The 20,686-nt window shown below is 45.5% G+C and overlaps 1 protein-coding gene across 1 annotated transcript in view; it reads right to left on the bottom strand.

The window, feature by feature from the left end:
- The window catches only part of ATP12A (ATPase H+/K+ transporting non-gastric alpha2 subunit), a 31,148-nt gene extending 14,915 nt beyond the window's left edge, over positions 1-16,233 (bottom strand). Inside the window, exons 1-8 of the mRNA XM_036910188.2 lie at positions 16,038-16,233; positions 15,216-15,374; positions 12,223-12,282; positions 3,503-3,706; positions 2,606-2,719; positions 1,502-1,636; positions 1,254-1,371; positions 729-997 (exon numbers count right to left, since the gene is read on the bottom strand). Coding sequence (XP_036766083.1) covers positions 729-997; positions 1,254-1,371; positions 1,502-1,636; positions 2,606-2,719; positions 3,503-3,706; positions 12,223-12,282; positions 15,216-15,374; positions 16,038-16,046 — 1,068 coding nt within the window. The 5' untranslated portion in view covers positions 16,047-16,233. The remainder of the gene's footprint in view (positions 1-728; positions 998-1,253; positions 1,372-1,501; positions 1,637-2,605; positions 2,720-3,502; positions 3,707-12,222; positions 12,283-15,215; positions 15,375-16,037) is intronic.
- Positions 16,234-20,686: the final 4,453 nt, after the last annotated feature.

Here is a 20,686-nt window from a genome sequence, read left to right on the forward strand (position 1 = left end):
TAGAAGAGCTGGGGTTTACAAACTCCTCTCTCTGCTCAGAACAACACCAGGCCAGTGATCATGGAGGCTGCCTTTCTACAGAATTGGGAATATGGACCTTCTCTTCCCTACCCCACAGGGCCTCCACAGCAGAGACTGGGGCAGGGGTTTGTTTAAGGATGAATTGGAAGCTCCCTTACTGAGGGAGACCCAAAGTAGGGGCAGCAAAGGGCTGAACTGCTTTGCAAAAAAATGGGAGGAATGTGTGCATATGCGCACGTGCATGCACATGTGTGCATATGTGTGTCTGAGAGGAAAAAGAAGGGAGGTAGACAATGTTCCTGAGTTCCTAAGTTATAGAAACTGCCAAAGAACTTTTTAATTCCTTTTTAGGAAATGTAGAAATGTGGGAAAGGCACCAGGCTTCTAGAAAATCTGCAAGTGGTGGTTCGAGTATGTTTTATCTGTATCTTAAGGGGCAAGTAACATACATGGTTTGCAGATAGATCTCCTGAAAATGAAAATATAAAGGTTTCAAGGACAGTGTATTCAGATACTAACAGTATCACATTTCCTTTTGTCCCTCTAAGAAACAGTCTACTCAGAATGTCGAAGGGCTGTCCCTGATGGGGAGGAAGTGTGGCTCTGAAGATGGAAGAGACTCAGTTTGCAGGGGGCTCTCCCCTAGCCCAGCTGAATGGCTGCGCTAACAGGGTCAGGGTGCAGGCCACCTAACAGCATGGACTCACAGTGACAGTGGCCAGGAGACCCTCAGGCACATTGGCCACAGTGATACCAATGAGGAAGATGATGGAGTCCAAGATATAATACTGCATGGACATAGCGATGATGAAGAAAAGGATGCCGATGGAGACAGCCACTCCTGCCACGATATGAACAAAGTGCTCGATCTCAATGGCAATGGGCGTCTTCTCATTTCCGACTCCTGAAGCCAGTGAGGCGATCTGACCAATGATGGTGCGGTCACCCGTGTTAATGACCATGCCAGTCGCTGTGCCTACAGGTGAAGTAGACATTTTATTCCAGGGATCCTCAGCTAGGGGAGGACCACAACCTGCTACAGTCCTATCTTTGGTGGCTTACATGATCAATTAGCACATGACATTACAAAGGCCAAATATTAGTTCTCTGGGCTCTTTAATTCCATTCTCTTAGAAGAGTTTGTATAAGAGATGATAGAAACAAAAGCACAAGGCTCTGAGGAAGGAGACATGAACTGCAGGGCACACAGTCCAAGAGCTAGCAGGACTTACCTTCCAGGCACGTTGTGGAATAGAAGCAGATGTTCTTTGTTTCCAGGGCATTGTCATGGGTGAACTCACAGGACCGGGCCTGGGGCTCAGATTCCCCAGTGAGAGATGAATTGTCGACCTAGAAAGAATTTTGAAAAAAGTTCAAAATGAGGCATCTTATTTCCTGCCGCCCCACATACTGAAACCTGGAAAGATGATGGACGCCAGCTTGCTACAAGCATGACCCTTGAGGGGCCCGCGCCACTCACCTTACAGCCCTGAGCAGTCAGCACACGGACATCCGCGGGGACCTGGTCTCCTCCTTTAATCTCCACTATGTCCCCCACCACCAGCTGCTCAGCAGGGATGGTCTTCTTTTCTGAATCTCGAATGACAAGAGCTTGCTGTGAAAAAAAAAATGTGACAGATGCCTCAGATTCTGGAGTGCTGCTGACCCTCCTCCACCCACACCCCCAAATCTCAGGATCAGATGCAGATGCACTGGAATCCACAGCGGTCAGAATGGCAAACAATGAAATGAGACATCTTTATTTGGGGTCCTTACTGAGGAGGAGCTCAGAGGTGTTCTTGAAACCAGAAAATGCTGCCATGGGCAGATCTAGCACAGCGACAGCCCCGGGCCTGAGGGAAAGGGAAGCTGTCAAGGATCAGTGATCTTGGCTGGGGTGTCCAGGAAGGATCCTGAAAGCTGAGCCGAAGGGTTTAATAATCTCGCTCAGGTCAGGAAAACTAATGGAGTACAAGTGGATTTCCCACTTCTTAGCATAGAGGATTCCACCTGGAATCCTGTCCAGCTGGCAGCTCCGTGGGCAAGACGAGAGTGTGGTTTACTGCTGTGCTGAGGGCGGAGTACAGACTCTAAGGACACCTGCCAGGGGTTCCCGTGGGAACAGGGAGCAGTAGACTTCCTAGGCTGAGAGCATTTTGGGCAACATGCAGTGAGGCTCAGAAATGGTCACAGATAAAGAATTACAGTTTGATCTCCTTGGCTACCGGTGGTCACTCCTGAGCTCCTACAGCTGCCCTGGGAACCTTCTGAATCACTTTTCTCCCAGCAGTTCACCAATGCTTAAGAGCAGGAACAGAAGAGGTTCTGAATGGCCTGTGTTTCTGTCCCACTTTACTCTTGACTGAGCATGTTCTTATCTCTTACCTCACTGATCATCTCAAAACCCTGGGAGGAAATGGGGGTTCAGAGACATTAGGTCACTTTTCCAAGACTGCTCAGTCAGCAAAGGACAGGGCCAGGGCTTGAGCGCCAACCCTCGCCTCCAAGGCACCGCTCTCCTCCTCATCTGATGCTTCCTCACCTGAAGCCACAAAGAGGCCAGAGATGAGCAGCTGCCACTCACCTGCGGGATCATCTTACTGAAGCTGGCCATGATGTTGGTGCTTTTCGCCTCTTGGTAGTATGCGAAGATCCCCGTCAAAATAACAACCACAGCGAGCACAGTGCCCAAGTACACCTGGGTGACAAGGAGAGGCATTCATCAGAAAAACAAGTGTCAGCAATGAGCCAGGTCCTCATACTGGAGCCCCTCTATGGAAAGGCGAGAGACGGCAATTGTGTCCTGGTGTCACTGTCAGGACACAAAATTTACCCATTTTAAATATACAATTCAATGATTTTTAATAAATGTACAGTTGTGCAATAATCACCACGATCCATCTTTAGAACATTTCTATCATCCCAGTGAGATGCCCAGTGGCCATCAGCATCATTCTCCATCCCCCCTCCCACCCTGGCAACCGGTGGTTTGCTTTCTGCCTCTGAGATATGCCTGTTTTAGACATTTCATATCAATGGAATCATACAGCGTGTGGCTTTCTGCACCTGGCTTCTTTCTCTTAGCATCAAGTTGGCCACCTCATTTTTGTGGTTTCAGTTCTCAGTTCTCAACATGCAGCAGTGCTCTCTGTGTTCAAGGGGTTTAATCAGCATTGAGGGGAAAGAGGCCATAAATATTTTAAATGGATATAGATTTTTCTTCCCATTTAGAAACACAGAGTATTTCCCCCTCTCCCTTTTTAAAATTCACATCATACTGCCTTTGAGACATCAGAAAGTCAGATATAATTTCTATTGTACAGCTGGGAAATTAATTGATTTTCCCAAGCCTGTGCAGTGATTGATCAGTGGTGGACTCTTGATTCCAGCTCAGCACTCAGTCTTCTAAAGGTCTTACTTTATGGTTCTGTTTTCCCATTACTAGTGAGAAAAATCAGGAAGGGAGCCCCCAGGGCCTTACGTTGTCCAAGGACGAGGACTTATTATTGGAGTACTGAATCCCATATGCGATCCAACACAGGATGGCTCCTACCCACAGAAGGATGGAGAATCCCCCCACCATTTGCTTGAGGAACTTGATAATCTCTGGTGCTTCCTTGGGAGGGCTCAGGGCATTGGGCCCATCCCGAGCCAGGAGTTCGGCAGCTTGGGCACTGGAGAGACCCTGAGAAAGTAATAAATAGGAATTAGACATTTCTCCTCCCTCAGGTTGGACATCATATTTCTGCACATTGTGGTAAGAGACACATGCCCAAGGAGGGCCTGGGAAAGGTGGATGATGCCCATCTCCCCAATCTTCACCTTTATAAAAAGAATATTTAATGCTTAATATCAGTCAGGCAGTGTTCTCCACGTATTTCCTCATTTGTTCTTCAAAATAACCTTCTAAAGAAGGTACTATTATTTTCCTCATTTTACAGAAGTGGAATTGATGTACATGAAGTTTCAGTCACCTGGCTACTAAACGCTCCACCAGAATTTGACCAGGCAAGCTGGCTCCAGAACGACCATACTGTGTTCTGCTAAGGCATCTAAGTTTCTTAGAGATTTATCCAGAGACTAGAATAACTGGGCTAAGGAGGATTTATAATACAAAAGCTATTCACCAGGGTTAAGGGCAGTGCAGTAACTATCCAGATAACATTCTGTATTCCAGTGCTTCCGCAACAGCACACGGGCCACCTTTTCATTGTAAGCCAGAGCCTTCCTGCTTTTCTATATATCCACCCTGAGTTCTAAGTCCTCGCTCACCATGAGAGCCTCCAAGGCCCACGTTAGCCGTCACTTCTTGCCAGAAATTCCCCCTGGTAAGCAAGCCGTCCACAGGTGCAGAGAGCCTCCTAGACCCCCTTAAAACCTGTACTGCCACTCATGGGGTTTTTCCATTATCTTTTATGAAGAAAATCTTGTACATGTTTTTTCTCCCTAATTATGTTGTAAGTTACTTTAAGGTACAGACTTGATTTTTGTTCATTTTTGCATTTTTTATGGGGTCTGCTTTTTCTGTAGTGGAGATTGAAATATTTGTTGAATAACTGGATTTGGAGTCACCAACTTGATATCATCACCCCCTTTTCCAGACCCCAGACTCATCTTTCTCAATGTCTATTAAACACTTCCACCAGGGTGTTCCAGAGACATTTCTAATAGTACAATTCAGAATAAAAGCCATCACCTTCTCTTCACTCTCTGATCTCTCATGCCCCACCTGCCTGCCATGGCCCAGTCCACCACTTAACCAAGTCTCCTCCTCCTCCTGCTTCTCTACTTTGGTAACTGGGACTAGAGATTCATTCACACACCCTGGCAAGGCTGGAGGGGCAGGGGTCTGCGGGAGCTTTCTCCAAGGGAGGAGGTGCTTGCAGGTGTCATTTTTCTTGCCCTTTCTCAGCCTAGCTGGCCAGATGCTTCTGGGAGCTGTTTCTGACACTCTGCATCTAGTGTGCCAGCACTGCTTGCCCTGCCTCAGTGTTCTCCTGCAGACTCACCCCACCCAACTTGCCTGTCCCAACAAGGACCCCTCCAAAGCAGCCACCACACCTTGTGGGCAGCCCTGATAAGATAGGTGCCCCTCCAGAGGGTTTCCTGCCCCAGAGAGTGGGGCAGGTAGCCCCACCCACCAGCATACCTGCAGTAGATAAATCTGGGCCTCTCGGGAAAGCTACAATGGGAGTAAGCCCTCTGTATCAATGCACCCACAGCGGCCTGGCTTCCATTGCTAACAGCTGGGTGGAGGACAGGCCCTTCCCACCAGAGCAACCCACGGCAGTCACAGTCCAGCCCGCACAGGGGACACTGTTGAAGCACCTGATTCTGGTGTCCAGAGAATATTGCATTTCTAGGCACCACAGGATGCCTGCTACATACAGCTACTGCTTTCAAGAGCAGAAGACATAGCTGATTTACATAATCCATAGAAACAAATTCACAGAATCAAAGTGAGGAGACAGAGAAATAAGTTTCAGAGGAAGAACAAGACCAAATTTCAGAAAAAGGACTAAATGGAGTTAAGCAATCTACTAGATAAATAGTTCAAAATAATGACCATAAAGATACTCTGGATGGAACTGCAGAGAAAAGCAGATGAACTCAGTGAGAACTTCAACAAAGAGATAGAAAATATAAAAAAGAACCAGTCAGAGATGAAATATGCAATTGCTGAAATGAGAAACACAGTAGAGGGAATCAATAGGAGATGAGAGCATGCAGAAGAACTGGTCAGTGATCTGGGGGACAGAGTAATGGAAAGTCCTGAAGCTGAAGAGCAGAAAACAAAAAGGATAAAAAGAAATGAAGACAGGTTAAGGGAACTCTGAGACAAATTCAAGTGTAACATTCCCAATACAGAAGTCCTAGAAGGAGAAGAGAGAGAAAACAGGGCAGAAAAATTATTTGAAGAAATAATGGCTGAAAACTTCCCTAACCTTGTGAAGGAAACAGACATCCAGGTCCAGGAAGTAAAGAACCTAAAATGAGATGAACCCAAGGAGGTCTACACCAAGACAAATAGTAATTAAAATGGCAAAGATTTTTAAAAGAAAAAGGTAGAATCTTAAAAGCAGTAGGAGAAAAGCAATGAGCTATGACAAGGGAAATCCCATAAGGTTATCAGCTGATTTTTCAGCAGAACTGTACAGGCCAGAAGAGAGTGGTAGGATATATTCAAAGTGCTGAAAGGAAAAAAAACTGCAGCCAAGAATACTCTACTCAGCAAAGTTATCGTTAAGAATGAAAAGAGAGAGTTTCCCAGACAACCAGAAGTTAAAAGAATTTACCACCAATAAACAAGCTTTACAAGAAATATTAAAGGGACTTATTTAATGAAAAAGGTCATAACTAGAAGCAAGATAATTATAAAAGGAAAAATTCACTGGTGAAAGCAAACATACAATAAAAGTAGTAGATCAATCACCCATGCAACTAGTACAAAATTTAAAAGACCAAAATAGTAAAATAAACTACTTATGCTACAAATTAGTCAGGGATACACAAGATACAAAGATGTAAAATATGACATCATATACATAAAATGTGGAGGAGGAGTAATTAAAAATTAGTGCTTTTAGAAAGTATTTCAACTTAAATGACCATCAAGCTAATGATAGACTTATATATGGAGGATACTATATATGAACCTCATAGTAACCACAGACCAAAAACCTATAAGAGATACACAAAAACAAAGAGAAAGGAATCCAAGTACAACACTAAAGAAAGTCATCATTTCTCAAGAGAACAGAGAAAGAGAAGAAAAACAGAGCAGAGAAAAACCACAAAAACAACCAGAAAACAATTAATAAAATGAAAACAACCACATGCTCATCAATAATTACTTTAAATATAAATGGACTAAATGCTCCAATCAAAAGACATAGGGTGACTAAATAAAGAGGGCATAGGATAAATAAACAGGAGCCATCTATATGATGCCTGCAGAAGAATTCACGTCAGACCTAAAGACACATACAGACTGAAAGAGAGAGGATGGAAAAAGCTATTCCATGCAAATGGATGCAGAAAAAAGAAGTTGGGGTAGCAATATTTATATCAGATAAAATAGACTTCAAACCAAAGACTGTAACAAAAGACAAGGAAGGGCATTACACAATGGTAAACAGATCAATCCAACAGGAGAATAAAACAATTGCAAATATATATGCACCCAACAATGGAGCACCAAAATATATAAGGCAAATGTTAACAGACCCAAAGGGAAAAATTGACAAACTACAGTGATAGTTTGGGACTTGAACACCCCACTTACATCATGGATAGATCATCCAGACAGAAATCAATCAGGAAACAGTGGCTTTGAATGACACATTAGACCAGATGGATTTAACAGATATTTACAGAACATTATGTGCAAAGCCAGCAGAATACACATTCTTTTCAAGTGTACATGGAACATTCTCCAGGACTGATCACATATTAGGTCTTATATTCTTGATACGATTGAAGTCATGTCAAGAATCTTTTCTGACCACAACAGTATGAAGCTGGAAATCAACTACAAGAAGAAAAACTGGAAAAAATACAAAATGAGGAGGCCAACCAGCATTCTACCAAACAACCAATGGGTCAATGAGGAAATCAAAGGGGAAATTAAAAAAACACTTGGAGACAAATGAAAATAGAAACACAACAGGGCAAAATCTCTGGGATGTAGCAAAAACAATTCTAAGAGGGAAATTAATAGTATTATAGGCTTAACTCAAGAAACAAGGAAAATCTCAAATAAGCAATCTAATCTTAGACCCAAAGGAACTAGAAAAAGGACAAACAAAGCCCAAAGTCATAAGAGCATAAATAAATGAAAGATACTAAAAAAACAATAGAAAAGATTAATAAAACTGAGAGTTGATTCTCTGAAAAGATAAATAAAATGGATAGTCAGACTTATCAAGAAAAAGGACTCAAATAAATAAAATCAGAAATGAAAAAGGTTACAATTGACACCACAGAAATATAGACGATTACAAGAGATCTTAAAGAAATTAAGAAAACAATCCCTTTATAAAAAATTATATGCTAGCAAATTGGATAACTTAGAAGGAATGGATAAATTCCTAGAACCATTCAATCTTCTAAGACTGAACCAGGAAGAAACAGAAAACCTAAACAGACTGAATACTAGTAAGGAAATAGAATCAGTAATAAAAAATATCTCAACAAACAAAAGTCTGAACCAGAAGTCTTCACAGATGAATTCTGACAAACATTTAAAGAAGAGTTACTACCTCCTTTAAATAGCCTTCTTTAAACTATTGCAAAAAATAGAAGACAAAAGAAGGCTTCCAAATTCATCCTACAAGGCCAGCACTACTCTCATACCAAAACCAAAGATATGACAAAAAAATAAAATTATAGACCAACATCTCTGATGAACATAGATGCAAAAATCCTCATCAAAATATTAGTGAACCAAATTAAAAAAATACATTAAACGGAACATTCTCCATGATCAAGTGGGATTTATTCCAGGGATGTAAAGAAGGTTCAACATCAGCAAAGCAGTTAATGTAATATACTACATTACCAAAACAAAGGATAAAAACCATTTGATCATCTCCATAGGTGCAGAAAAAGCATATGACAAAGATTCCATATCCATTCATGATAAAAATTCTCACCAAAGTGGGTATAGAGGAAACATACCTCAAAAAATTAAGGCCATATATGATGAACCCACAGCTAGTATCATACACAAAGGTGAAAAGCTGAAAGCTTTTGCTCTGAAATCAGGAACAGACAAGGATACCCACTCTCAACACAGTACTGGAAGTCCTAGCCATAGCAGTTAGACAGAAAAAAAGAAATAAAAGGCATCCAAATTTGTAAGGAAAAAAATAAAACTTTACTAATTGCAGCTGACATGATCCTATATACAGAAAACACTAAATATTCCACCAAAAATTTTAGAACTAATATATGAATTCAGTAAAACTGCAGGATACAAAATCAGTATATAGAAATCTGTTTCATTTATACTAGTAACAAACTAGCAGAAAGAGAAATTAAGAAAACAATCCCTTTATAATTATATCAAAAAGAACAAAATACTTAGGAATAAATTTAAACAAGGAGGTGAAGGATCTACACTCTGAAAACTGTAAGACATTGATGAAAGAAATAAAAGATGATGCAAACAAATGGAAAGATATTCTGTGTCATGGACTGGAAGAATTAAAATTGTTAAATATCCATACTACCCAAAGAAATCTACTGATTTAATGCAATCCCTATCAAAATACTCATGGCACTTTTCACAGAACTAGAACAAATAATCCTGAAATTTGTATGGAACTACACTATAAGCCCTGAATAGCCAAAGCAATCTTGAGAAAGAACAAAGCTGGAGGTATTATGCCTCCTGATTTCAAACTATACTACAAAGCTAATAATCAAAACAGTATGGTATTGGCATAAAAATAGACACATAGATCAATGGAACAGAATAGAGAGCACAGAAATAAACCCATGCTTATACAGTTAATTAATCTATGACAAAGGAGGCAAGAGTATACAATGGGGAAAAGAGTCTTTTCAATAAATGGTGTTGGGAAAACTGGACAGCTACACGCAAAAGAATGAAACCAGACCATATCTTACAGCATGCATAAAAATAAATTAAAAATGGATTAAGGATATAAATGAAAGACCTGAAACCATAAAAATCCTAAAAGAAATAATAGGTAGTTGGACCTTGGCCTTAGCAACTTTTTTCTGGATATGTCTTCTCAGCATAGAAAACAAAAGGAAAAATAAACAAATAGGGTGACATCAAAATAAAAACCTTCTGCACAGTGAAGGAAACCATCAACAAAATGAAAATAACCTACTGAATGGGAGAATATATTTGCAAATGATGTATCTCATAAGGGGCTAATACCCAAAATATATTAAAAGTTCCTACAAATGAACACAAAAGAGTCAAATAATCTAATTAAAAAATGGGCAGAGGACCTGGATAGACATTTTTCCAAAGAAGACATAAAGATAGCCAACAGGTACCTGAAAAGATGTTCAAGATCACTAATCATTAGGGAAACGGAAGTCAAAACCACACTGAGATATAACTTCACACCAGTCAGAATGGCTAGTATCAAAAAAACAAGAAATAACAAGTGTTGGTGAAGATGTGGAGAAAAGGGAGCCTCATGTACTGTTGGTGGAATGTACATTGGTGCAGCCACTATGGAAAAGAATATGGGGGTTCCTTAAAAAATTAAAAATGAAACATGATGTGATCCAGTAATTCCACTTCTGGATACTTACCTGAACAAAGTGAAAATACTAGTTTAAAAGACATACGTACCCCTGTGTTTATTGCAGCATTGTTTAAAATAGCCAAGATATGGAAGCAACCTAAGGGGCCATTACTAGGCAAATGGATAGAGAAAATGTGGTACATATATACAATGGAATATTAGTCATGAAAAAAAGAGAAATATTGCCATTTGTGACAACATGGATGGACCTGAAGGGTATTATGCTAAGTGAAGTAAGTCAGACAGAAAGACAAATACCATATGATTTCATGTACATGTGGAATCTAAAAAACAAATGAACAAACAAGCAAACAGACCAAAAAAAAAAAAACCCAACAAATAGACTCATAAATACAGTAAACAGATTAGTGGTTGCCATAGGGAAGGGGGTGGGAGAATGGGAGATAGGTGAAGGGGATCAAGAGGTACAAACCAGTTAGAAAATAAGCCACTGGGATTGAAAGTACAGCATGGGGATAGTAAGTAATAGTCAATAATATTATAATATCTTCATACGGTGACAGTTTGTTAACTACATTTCTCATGGTGAGCATTTCATAATGTATATAATTGTTGAATAGTTATGTTGTAAACCTGAGACTAATATATGGCAACTATAATTTAATAAAAACAAAACAAAGCAAAATCCTAGCAAGGCCAAGTCCTACTAGTTATTTCTTGAATCTGTCCCTTTGCCATCGTACTGCTGCTGCCCTATTTCAGGTACTCACTTCATAGTCCTGGATTATTGTCTCATTCTTCAAGATCCTTTTATCTCCCACTGAAAAGAAAAACATCTATCTGTCTAATCTCTATATATCTCCTAGCAGAACTGCCTTTTTATAACCAGTCTTATCAAATCACTTTCATTTAGAAATTGTGCCCGTTATACAACTAATAGAGTCCTAACTCAGTTCAGTATGACAGTGCTTGGCAGTTCCACCCAAATTACCTCTCCTCACCTCTCCCCTTTTGTACACACCAGCTCCCAGAAACCTCAGACTGCTCTCTGAATGCACCCTGTCCTTTCCAGCCCCCTGGGCACTCTGCCAGCTTAAATCCTCCTCCTCCTCTTATGTCCCAGTTCAAGCACTGGTGCCGTCCCTGAGCCCGCTTTGCCCCTCTGGCCAGATCCGCGCTCTCTGGGCACGCCGTTCAAACCTCTCCTGGCCATCTCAGTGGATGTAGTAGGTATGGGATGCTGTCCTGCACATCTGCCTCCCCCAAGGAGCCGCCTCCTCATGGACCATGAGGGGGTCCTCTGCCCTCACTGCTAGGCCAGTGTGTCCACAGAGCAGGAATTTTTGTTGGTTTGAACAGATGTATCCAAATCTCCTGAGGTCAACATACCAAAACTTGAAATTTAATTTGAGTTTGAATTCACAGAGGAAGTAGTACTTCCCTGGTAGGATAATTTGTGAGTGCCTTGGGGCACACAGCATGCTCAGGAGCCATCCCCCTTCTTAGAGGGCAGGTAGGCAGGGTGCTAAGCTGTTACTCTGGATCCTTGCTTTTTAGCACTGGTTTTCCTATTTCTCTGATAGGACCATTGTACTTTTTGGACACAGGGATTAAAAGCAACCTCTGACCATGACAATGAGGAAGCATGCAAACCTTTCTGGGGATACCATGGCTTTTCTGCAGTCACAGTCAAAAGAACTGTTCACAGCCAAGCGTAGGCTCGGCAAAGGGGCTGGATGTGGGGCTTCAGTTCAGATATGCCAGCCTGTGAGGATAACCAGCCTGCACTCACCTGCCAGGTACATGGGTGATGGGCATTCTCAAAGTTGCAGCTGTAGGCTGCCCGCCCTACAGGTGCACCTACTTCTCCACACACCCTGCGCGCAGACTTCTCCCTTGTACAGCCACAGCACTTCTCTTCCCCTCCCCTTATTCCCCGATGACTTACCGTCATGATGTTTGTTCCATATTTCTTTTCCAATTCATTATTGCTGAGTTTGTGGTCATCCTGAAGTCCATAAGAGGAAGAACAGAGTGAATTAGGTAATTTCAAAAGACTCAAACCCTAAGCTTTGACCAGCCCTGGAAAGCTGGGTGAGGGGCCTGGTCACGCGGGGGAAAGAGGAAAGAGCCCCATGTGCCAGGTGGTGGCTCCAGTGCGGGAGGAGAGTCTGCCGCAGGAGAGGCATCCTCTGATTCGCTAGCCAGGGGATTTTCTGCCCATCCCTGAAGAGTGCAGACTTAACTTGCCATTTAGCTATGGTTAGTTTTTATGAACAAAGCAATGCATTTCACCTCGATCTCTCAGCACATGCAGGTCACAGCACACCTGTCTTCCAGGTTCTCATGCTCTGGATACTGAACTCAGACCTGAATTCTGGGATTAGTTGAGGCAGACGAGCACTACTAAATCAAACCCATTTCCTGTGTTCTGATGACCCCTTGTCCATGCAGCCCTCCAGGTGGGTAGTCTCAGGTAGAGAGAAGCATGCCTTTTCTTATTCAAGTACTTGAGTCTCAGGTAGCTCACTAGTTGGAAAAGACTTGCAGATGCAAAACCTGCCTAATACCAGCAGGCCCACACTGGCTAATTTTGCCACAGGATCATTAGACTAAAGCACAGTTCCTCAAACTTGGCATGAATGACATTTCGGGCCAATAGCCCTTTGTCTAGGGGACTTCTGCCCAGACGCCACCTACTAGCACCTTCCCTCCCGCTGTGGCAACCCAAAATGTTTCCAGATATTACTACTGTTCCCTGGGGGGCAAAATCTGCCTCTCTCTCCTTTGACAACCACTGAGCTAAAGAACTAGAAGCGTCTTCCTGTTTCAGAAAACCCAGAGGTATGTCTCCCGCACCCCACCTAGAAAACCCAGCACTCAGGACTCTAAGCTCTGATCGTCTGATACTAAGACTTAAATACTGTGATTGTATCAGCATCATCTCTTTTCTTAAATATACTCAAAAAAGTTACATGTTGTGTTAACAGGTTAGACTACAGTCAGAAACATACTTTTGCCCTCTCCTCAGCCATTTCTTTCTCCTTCATTCCCTGTACGGATGACTAAATATGCTGCTGCTGGGGATTCAGAGGATCCAGACACAGTTCTGTGTCCCGCAGGTCAAGTTCTCGGCAGATGCTAGTAATGGATTAGAGCCGTTTTTGCGCGGACGGATCCCAGACTTCAAGGGGCCGGTGCTGTGAGGCAGAACTTTCCCTTCTCGTTTCAGCCCAGCTTTGAGCCTGAGGGCATAGGGGAGGGAGGGGGTGTCTGGGATGCACTCTGCTGGCCAGCACTGGAACAGCACCACATAGCCGGCTCAGGCTTGGATCATTTATCAGTCCGCTGTTTATTCAGAAGCCAGGGGTACTTTAGTCCTCATCAAGGTCCGAATTTGCCAGAGAGGTAGGGATGCAAGAGCATCCAAATACGTGCTCACAAATGATCGGATTCTTGGGTGAAGGTTCCAAAAAAAGAGGGAGGATGTTTCTCTCTCATCAGGGTAGCAGGGGAACACTTTGGCTAACACTCTTGAAATTATTTTTCTTTATCACACATCTTCACAAACTCCTCAAAGGGTGATTCTTACCATAATAAACAGGCATATGATAGAATGAATATATTTCCATGTTATAAGTGGCAATTTCAAATAAGACTAGATGAGTCTTCAAACCAAAATGCTAGAGATACATAAGAAGTAAGAATGACTATTGTCTGGTGCTTTGCTAAGTCTTTATTTCATTTAAACCTTTTAACAACTCTAAGAAGTAAACACCATATTTGATTACTATTTTTCAAAATAGGAAACTGAACTTAGTCAAACTGGGATTTCAAATCAGCTCAGTCCAATTTTAGGGCTGTGTTCTTAAGTGTCTACCAGAATATATATATAGACTAGTGGTGTGCTGTTGAATGTTTAACAAGTTCTTCAGGAAAAATAAACAAAAAGCTCTATTTGTAGCATTTGCCAGTTTCTCACCATAGCCAAATTTCAAGCTGCTAACTTGACGTCAGTTAGCTCGCCGAATTCCTGAATATTTAACAATCAGCTCTTGGGCCTGCATGAGCTCACACCACCACATCTGCCCCAAGATCACTGAACTTTAAAGTCTGCAATGAACTGCAGGGGCAATCCAGTAAAACCTCACTCTTAAGTGTAAAAGTCTCCCCTCTGACAAGTTTTCCCCTGAGATTTATCACATTTCAGTTCTGAAGCTGCTCTTTTTCATGGTGGCCAGCCTTCATAGCACCAGGGTTCTTCCTTAATAGTAATTATATTGCATTTCCATCATGCACCTTAGTTACAAAGTGCTCTTAATTCTTCTCTTACTTTCTCTCCTTACAGCCCCATGCAATTCTTCTCCACCTTTACATGAAGGAAATGGAGTTTCCGTGAACTGAGGCAGTTTGCTCCCAGTTACACATCAGTCCACAGAATGTGGGACTTCAGCTGAGCCTGGGGGCGGGCATCTGAACCCAAGCCCCATGTTCTTCCCAGTGAAATTATTTTCTCTCATGGGGCAGGTATACCCAGAGACCTAGCGAAATTCAGTGGTTTTGGTTTTCCTCCTGGGCAGTTCTGGCTCAAATAGTTTTTACCTTATCAGCTAAAACCTGGCAAGTGTTTGTATGTCTCTCTGTGAAGCAGCAGGTGGGAGAGAGGCCTGGGCCACGCAGGTGGGGACTGGAATCAGAGTCTCTTGCCCTTAAGTTCTACCTGGGAGTGCCTAAAACCAGAAGGCAGGAATCCTGCAGAGAGCCTGACCCTGGGGCAGATATTATCACATTTTTTTTTAAACAAGGAAACAAATCTCAAGGGGATTTGGAAATCCTTGAGACTGATTTTTCTTTTGTAAGAGGTAGGTTATAGGGGCCAGCACTTGGGGGAAGGGCAGTTCTCAGTGGGACCCCTCAGGCTTAAGGACCAAATCCACTGACCAAATCCAGGTCTTTCTTAAGCTCCTCCTTCTGGTGATGCTTCTTGAGTTCCCAGGGCTTGCTCTTCAGACCCCTATACTTCTCTTTTTCATGCCACCCGTCTGTTTCCTGTATGTCTTTAGTTCCACTGAGCTCCACAGAGAAAATTTCTGGTGTTTTCTGAAAGGGAAGCAGAGGTGCAGTATCAACTCAAGATGAGTTTTCTAAAGAGGTGAAGAGCATGTCTCCCCACGGGTCAGGGACCAACTGGAGGCCGCCCATCACCGCCACCGCCTTCATCCCTCCTCTGCTGAGAAGCAGGAGCAGGACTGCGGTAGGGTTCTCTCCCCACCTTCAACAGCACCTGCCTAGCCTGTCTTTTCTCCCCTTTGCTCCCTTGCTGGTAGAGGGAAGGCTGGGCTGCCACAGGCCTGAGGCACCTCCTCAGGTGACCCCTCCCTGGGGGGTGGGCAAGGTGGGAAGTTACCACAGGGCCTCCATGGCACCTGTTTCCGGCAGGACACACAGGCTGTGTGTCCCCTTTCTTGGGCGTAAGGTGCCCACTGAGTCCGCGAACCCTAGGCCCAGTTAAGGTGGGCTTGACGGACCACATGCCTCTCTGTAGCCTCCTGCCCGGTGCCTCCCTCTGAATCGGAGCCGGCCAGGGCCCGGGGGTCCCATCCCCGCATTTGGCTTTGGATCTTCACCGCGGACAACCTGCAACTCTGACCGCGTGGAGAGCGAAGCCCTGCCGGGATCAGCGGCCCTCCCTCCCTGCCCTCGCCGTCCGCAGGGCTTCCGCACGGGTCCCCGGGCTGTCCGCCAGCGGGGGGCTGCACCCACCTGGTCCATGACTCGGCTGGCGGCTCCCCGCGGGGCAGGCTGTGGGCGCGGGGTCCGCGCTCAGAGCGGGATGGGGGAGGGCCCGTCGGGCGGGCGGACAGGAGTCGGGCGTGCGGACAGGGGATCCGGAGGGCGCGGGTCGCAAGGGCGGCGGCGGCGCGGACCCGAGCGCACCTCCGGCGGCGAGCGCCCTCCGCCCTCCTGGGCGCCTCCTTAAAGGCCGCGCGCCCCGCCCCTCGGGCCGCCAGGGAGGAGGAAGGAGGGCGGCGGCCGCGGCGGCGGACGCTCCCACGCCCCGGTACCAGCTCTGGAAGAGCCCGCACCCGCCCCGCTCCTGGGATTTCTTGTGCTTACCTGTAAGGGAATTTACATAAATACGTGGGCAAAGCGGGACGGTGGCAGTCCCTAGAGGCTGCTGCCATGCACGGTGTCGGGCAGTGCCAGACGCTGCAGCGCGGGGGTGGGTTTCCTCAGCACACAGGGTCCCACAGTGAGCTCGGAGCCACGCACACAGCTAGGGGCGGAGGTACTCTGCCTGATCCTTGGGGCTTTTGGAGTTCGGATACAATTGCAGAAGGAGAGAGTGGCCAGGACAGATGGGCGGAGGCGGCGCAAAGCCCCGGAATGCGAGGCCAGAGGCTCTGCGAGGCTGCCCCGCGGTCCGGTAAAGACCCCACCCCGGCCGGGACGGATGTTCTGGGCCACAATGTTGCACGCACAAGTCCCTTCCCCCTGCCTTTTCTTTTTTATTATTTTAATTTTTTATTAAGGTATCATTGATATACACTCTTATGAAGGTTTCACATGAAAAAACAATGTGGTTACCACATTTACCCATATTATCAAGTCCCCCCGCATACCCCAATGCAGTCACTGTCCGTCAGTGCAGCAGGATGCCAGAGATCCACTATGTGCCTTATCTGTGCTACACTGTTCTCCCCATGCGCCTGCCTTTTCTTTCTTTTTTTTCACAGAGAACAGAATTTGAAGTCTCCACTCCCCACTCACCTCCACGTCCACTGCCCTGGAGCAGGGGCAGCACCAAGGAGCCACTCTTTAACTACACCAAGTCGTGAGGGGCAGAAGACTCCCAGCTGCACCTGGCTTACAGACACACGCCATGGGCTCTTTAGAGTTGGAGGCGACATTAGATTCTGGTCCCAACTCAAGCAACAGTGGAGCTGGGTGAGGTCTCTGTGTGTCCCCCCTCTCTCCTCCTTCCCTGAAGAATGCACTCCGAAGGACAGATTTGAAGATTTTTCTGGGGTAAGGAGAAACTAACTTTGTATGGAACTGATGTCCCCACAGTTTGCTGGGGATCCAAGACAAGGGGTTTTGCAGGCCCAGGTAGCTGTGCTCACCTTCACCTCCTCTGGTCCCTGCTCTGCCTGTTTGCACAGATAGGGAGTAGAGAACAGGGTGGGAGAGAGACACCGCTTAACCCGTCTAGTTCAAGCCCCAAAGAACAAAGGCTGACTCACTGTTGACCTGGTTAGGGGTCTGGGAGGGTGTCCCAGCAGAAAAGTAGGCCGAGGGGGCTCACAAATGAGTACATTGTAACAACCTCCTCCTCCTCCAGGTGACTGCTGTTTATTCTTGATTTGGAAAGTGTTAATTACTGCCAAACTGGACCCGAGAGAGCATGGTCAGATTCCCCAGCATCTCTGGTCCTGCAGAGTTCCTGTTCTGCCAGGCATCAGTCTCAGCCATTGCTGCTGTGGCTCATGTGACAGCTACCGGTGCCACCAAATGTCCCAGAGAGTGACCCCATCAAAGAGGACAAATGGGGCCACTCCCCACAAAGCCACCCTAACTCCAGAGTTGCTGCTTTGTTCTCCAGTCCCATTGCCCCAGAGTCCAGACATCCCAGTACTCCTTGAGGAGACTGGCCTCCTGGTATCTGATGCAGGCCCCTGGAGCAGTCCTCACCTGACAGAACTCACTGTGAACTGGATTTCCTCTCCTCTTGGCCCCAGGCAATATCACCTGCCGCTGTTCTGGGCAGGGGACCCTGAACTCCACCCAAATCTAATCACCTCTCTTGGGCTGGCCATAAAGGCCAGGGTACAACCCCGGATACCTCCGCAGCCAGAACACTCTAGAAGCAGCTTCTGCTTGGGGCTGTGTTTTCTTGTCTTTCAATAGAAGCCAGTTCATGCCAAGAATGTCTCCAGGACTGTTTCCATTGACAAATATTACATATTTGGGACAAGCTGTCATATGTAACTATTCCTTGCCCATTTAAATTAGTTAATACACTTGATGTATTTGAAACTGTACTAGACATAGGTGATGTGGAAAAAATGGTACTAAAATTATGTGATTCTCTGCTGTGGAGGAAGTTACATTTGAGTTTGGGTGGTGAAATTAACAAATAAACAATAGTGGATGACCCAAGCAGAGACAGATGCAGTGCTAAATGGTTAAGGCTCTAAGTGCTTTAAGAGTTTAAAGAAAGATGGGGGGAGACGGCAGGATTTCTATTACTTAGAATTGGTTATTCAGATTTTTCCTACCCCTCTGCACCCTCCATGGAAGGGGAGAGAGGCAGAGCGCTGGGGGCCCCCCCTCGGGGGGCCCCTCCCACTGCCGGCACAGGTGTGGGTGTGAGGGTCAGAAGCACAGAAGAGGAGGCCCTGGTGGTCACGGGCAGACGAGGGCTCTCTCCCGGCCCCACTCCAGGCCCAGACGGTGCCGCCACTGCCCGGTGCCCAAGTCCTCTCCCTGGATTCCTCTCCCACGCACCCGTGCCGCCCGCGCACCTGTGTCCACTCACCGTGCCAGGCTATGACGAGGCAGCGTTTCCCCACTGATGATGGCTGCCTGGAGTTGCAGTCAGAAGGGAAAGACAAAAACAAAACAAACCTTCAGCCAACCACACTCCTGTACTGTTTCCTCATTTCTTCATTTACAGGAAACCCTGAGATTGGCATATGAACATCCTGCAGGAAGGACACCTGCCCTCAGTAATTAGCTCATGTGCCGCGGTGACAGGCCAGTGCGGGGCTGTTAGAGTTGCGGCCGAGCAGGTTGTGGAGCTTCCAGGAGCAGCTGGAGGCCTGCGGGGGCCCTGGTGGCCAGAGGCCGCCACCGCGTGCTTCTCTTGTGAATACAGCTGCCCCGGAGGTTAGGTTACCACTGCGCTTACTCTCTGTGACTTATTTTGAGTAATAAGATCCTTTTTTCAGAAATATATCATTTTCTTATTAATAAGAAATTGAAAAAATTGACTGCCTTCTGAAATTTTTAAATTTTTTTCAAATTGAAGTATAGTTGACAATATTGTAATAGTTTCAAGTTGATTTGTTTTTTAATCTTAGGGTGAAAGAATTTTCCCACTCGAATCTGCACCGCCAGGGACTAGGCTTTATCCTATGCCCTGGGAGCCCTCTGAGGATGACAGTAGTATAAAGGGCACATTGTGGAGAAGATAAAAGAGTTTGTAGCAAAAACTGGAAATTATAACATGTATACATATGTAACATATACGACATATAACCTGTATGACATGAAGAGTATTATTCATACAAATACATTTTAACTTTGTAGGAATTGGCTTCTCCTCTGATGATGGAGGTGATGCTCTCTTGGTCACCTGTTCCCACATTCCTCAGAGTTAGGGAGCCAGAAGCAGACCCCACATATTTATTTATTCTGAAGTGTTTCTTGGAGGCTTGTGCAGTGTTGCACCATTGCCCATAGTTCCTCTGAGAGAGCATTCAGCCTGGTCGAGGAGGTAAGATGCATCCCCCAGGGATGTCACGGACTGCAGGTGGCCCGCCCTGAGCTGGGAGGTAGAGCCCAGGCCCCGGGGGCCGAGGCAGGAGTCAGCTCTGTGCCATGGAATTGCAGGCGCTGCTTGAAGAGGGTCAGGTGCAAATGGACTGGAAACCGGGGAACCTGAGATGAGCAGGGTGGTGGCAGCAGTGCTGCGGGCACAGCGGGGGTGGGCAAGGATGGAAAAAGCAGTGCTTCCGGGAAAGCAAGGGTCTGAGCAGCCGGGTTCTCCCAGGCAGCAGCCAGAGTCCGGCTGCCAAGGTAGGACCGCCAGGGACTGGGCTTTATCCTATGCCCTGGGAGCCCTCTGAGGATGACAGTAGCATAAAGGGCACATTGTGGAGAAGATAAAAGAGTTTGTAGCAAAAACTGGGAGCTCTGCTGACTCTGAAACTGCTGGGCTTGCACCTGCCCCCACATTGGTCTCAGGCCTGTTCTCTTCACCCTCAGTTGCTGCCAGTGAGTGAGTTGTAAACTGGATGGCCTGCCACTTCTGTCACATGTACATCAGCACCCCAGTGCCCTGAACACGTCTGGGAATTGTTATTTCAGATAGAATTTATCTGTTCTACAAAAGTCTTTGAAATGAAACCAGTAAAAGACGAATGATAGTCACTCAGCCTGTCAGAGAAGCTCTGGGACTCTCCCCTGTTCATACCCCTAGGAAGTGCGTATTTCCTCTGTGTTTCTAGGGTGAACTGAGGAGGGCCATGATCTTTCTCGCCCCCAGGTCAGCTTCAGTCTATTCATGGACATTATTTATGATGAGCTACGCTTATTTAAAGAAAGTAGATTTTGACCTTTTTCTAGCAGTAGTGGAGCTCTGTACATCTCCCCCAGTTTTCATGCCTGAGTTGCCCCTTGTGAGCTGC

The sequence above is a fragment of the Manis pentadactyla genome, chromosome 2, assembly GCF_030020395.1.
Source record: "Manis pentadactyla isolate mManPen7 chromosome 2, mManPen7.hap1, whole genome shotgun sequence".
NCBI classification, from domain to species: Eukaryota; Metazoa; Chordata; class Mammalia; order Pholidota; family Manidae; genus Manis; species Manis pentadactyla.